This window comes from Palaemon carinicauda, chromosome 14, assembly GCF_036898095.1.
Source record: "Palaemon carinicauda isolate YSFRI2023 chromosome 14, ASM3689809v2, whole genome shotgun sequence".
In the NCBI taxonomy this organism is placed as follows: Eukaryota; Metazoa; Arthropoda; class Malacostraca; order Decapoda; family Palaemonidae; genus Palaemon; species Palaemon carinicauda.
The window spans coordinates 120,601,986-120,605,051 of NC_090738.1; the positions used below are offsets into that span (position 1 = coordinate 120,601,986).

General features: G+C 38.7%; 1 protein-coding gene across 1 annotated transcript; it reads left to right on the forward strand.

Moving 5' to 3' along the window:
• Positions 1–1,551: 1,551 nt before the first annotated feature.
• On the forward strand, positions 1,552–2,127 carry LOC137652952 (glucose-6-phosphate 1-dehydrogenase-like). The gene has a single exon (XM_068386346.1). It carries the CDS (start codon positions 1,552–1,554, stop codon positions 2,125–2,127), a length of 576 nt encoding a protein of 191 aa, XP_068242447.1.
• The last annotated feature ends 939 nt before the right edge of the window (positions 2,128–3,066 follow it).

Sequence of the window (3,066 nt, forward strand, 5' to 3'; positions counted from 1 at the left end):
AATACAGTACGAACGATCCCCTCAATCTACCACAACGCCCATTTTTTTTTTTTGGGGGGGGGGGGGGGTTGGTGTTACGTCGTGTACACTTTATGTATTCTGAACGTGAATAAACAAAAACTGTTGAAGCTGTCGAGATATTGTGCATGTATGGTACATAAAGAGAAGGAAGGATTGAAAAGGTGAGAAATGAGAAGATATAAAGTTGAAAGAGAGATGGATATGTTATGATTATTCATAAATGTGAAGAAAATTGGAGATAATAAGTTGAACTAGTTTATAATGCAGATTTTTTTTTTAGGAAGAATGAGAGGCGAGTTAGACAGCTAAAGAATATATACAGTATGTTTTTTTTTTCTTTTTAGTAGATGTATGGAATAGGTGATATTGAGATTTTCTGCATAGAGAATTCACCTACGATTCAGCAGTGAAATTGTGAATGTGGCAGTGACTTATATTATATTTTATTAGGATAAAGCCTTAGTAGGAGAAGAGGTTTAATATTGGAAACACTTGCGCGCACGATAAGAAATGACATTGGGAACTTCATCTGGTGATGACATATTTATAAGAATTGAATGATTTACTGTGGCCTAGAATCAGATACTCCTCGTGGAATCGATACTAGTTGGAGTATTTTAGATGTGAATTTTTATTTTTGCAAAGCATCACAGCGAATAAAGGTCGGAAGAATTTTCAATTTCTTGTGTTGTATGACTGTCAAATTGTGACTAGGATTCGCTATTGAAATATTCATTTTAATGTCATTGCTCAGATTGTCCATAGGATTCGTCAAATTTCATATTGAACAGAAAAAGCACGAAATTTAAACTCTAACCCACTATCTACCATTTGATTGTTCCTCTTGGTCGATATTTGAAATGTCTCATGTCTATAAACAGATCTGTTACCTAGATAGAAACCCTCTTCTGGCATTTAATGCTTGTGAGTCGATTGAACTTCACACTACGCATGCTTCTGGTTGCATCATTAGATTAATCGTATGATGATATAGGCAATGAATCAGTTGGGACACCTGATTATTTCTTAGCTTCCCGGAATAAACTACAGCTTAACTTATTCGAATCTAAATTACGTGTAACATTTGTGGGCAAATCCTGGGTACACATTTATTATTCACTCTCATCTCAGGATGCTTTGCTCACGTGGAGCTTGCTGGCAATAGGCAATGGCATCTTCAGTTGGATGCTGAGAAGCAAGTAGAACGCAGCTCCCGTGTCTAATTAAGTCTGCGAGCTGAATACTTTGCGATCTTCCTTTTATCATCATTAACTCTGTCAATATAACACTTTGTAGGCTACGTTTCGTTAGTGTATCTTGGTTAAGCGCAGTTTTGGGTCTATAGGCCTATAACTCGATTGCATTCACGCGGGAATGTATATATTAGGCTTATGAGTGCTATTTAGAAATTATGTCATTGTGATCAATTTTACCTCAGAAAATTTGCTTGCAAGATAGATTTTATTGCTTGCATGATATAAACATCAAAACCAGCTGGAGATTTATAAAAAGTATTTTCAATCCAATGAAATGGGAGTTCAAGCGGAAGTTGTGCACGTTTTCGTGTTAATCGGTGCTTCGGGAGATTTAGCCCGGAAGAAGATTTATCCGACGCTGTTTCAGTTATATAAGAAAGAACTCCTGCCCAAAAACTTGGCCATCATCGGGTACTCTCGCGCTGACGTGTCGTTGAGTCACATTAGAAAGAGGTGTGTTATTGACATCTCCAGCGATGAAGAGGAAACATACGAAAAATTCTGGCTGATTAATTTTTTCATTAAAGGCTCGTACGAGAACGAGCGGGATTTCGAATTCCTCAACCACTACATATACAAGACCGTGTCGAAGCGAACCAACCGCTTGTTCTATTTGGCGCTGCCCCCGACACTGTTCGAAGTTGTGACTTCAAACATCAAGCGCAACTGTATGCAGAAGGGAAGCGTAGATTGGACGAGGGTCATTGTTGAAAAACCCTTCGGCAAAGATTCCGAATCTGCGGCCAAGCTTTTCAAACATCTGGCTTCCCTTTTCAAACAAGAGGAGGTCTACCTGATTGACCATTATCTTGGCAAAGAGATGGTGGAGAATATTATCTATCTAAGGTAAGAAGAGTTGTGGTGTAAAATGGGCACTTTTTTTGGTGGTAAAGTGGGTACTGTTTTTGGTGGTCAAATTGTGTACTAGGTAGCCAAAATTGGCGGCAAAACTTAAGTAGCGCACACTACTGGGTTTGGGCAACACTACTTAAATGAACACATGTGATTTAGATTTGGAAAATATTGAAAAATCGCAGAGGATTGGCTGGCTGATTTGATCACGATTGGGACGTTCGCACCAACCAATCCTTAACGTTTATTATTATTATTATTATTATTATTATTATTATTGCTTGCTAAGCTACAACCATAGTTGGAAAAGCAAGATGCTATAAGCCCAGGGGCCCCAACAGGGAAAATAACCCAGTGAGGAAAGGTAACTAGGAAAAATAAAATATTTTAAGAACAATATGTAAATATTTTCTATATAAACTATGAAAACTTTAACAGAACTAGAGGAAGAGAAATGAGATAGAACAGTGTGCCTGAGTGTGCCCTGAAGCAAGAGAACTCTAACCCAAGACAGTGGAAGGCCATGTTACAGAGGCTATGGCACTACCCAAGACTAGAGAACAATGGTTTGATTTTGGAGTGCCCTTCTCCTAGAAGAGCTGCTTACCGTAGCCAAAGAGTCTCCTCTACTCTTATCAAGAGGAAAGTAGCCACTGGACTATAAATTACAGTGCAGTAGTTAAACCCTTGGGTGAAAAAAATTATTTGTGTGGTAAATATGACAAACCCGGCGCGACTAGCCTGTCCTCTCATCCTGTCAGCATGTTTAACAGGACAGGCCAATCCCGTCACGATTGGCAGTCAGTATCAGGGTTGCCAGATATGGGGATTTATCCCTAGATTTGGGGACTTATCCCTACATTTGGGAATTTATCCTTAGATTTGGGGATTTTGGATGACTGGTGACGATATTCTGTACATATATCTATGAAGAAGA

What these genes read in the sequence shown, in the direction of transcription:
- LOC137652952 (XM_068386346.1), top strand. Translation starts at nt 1,552, where the DNA reads ATGGGAGTTCAAGCGGAAGTTGTGCACGTTTTCGTGTTAATCGGTGCT.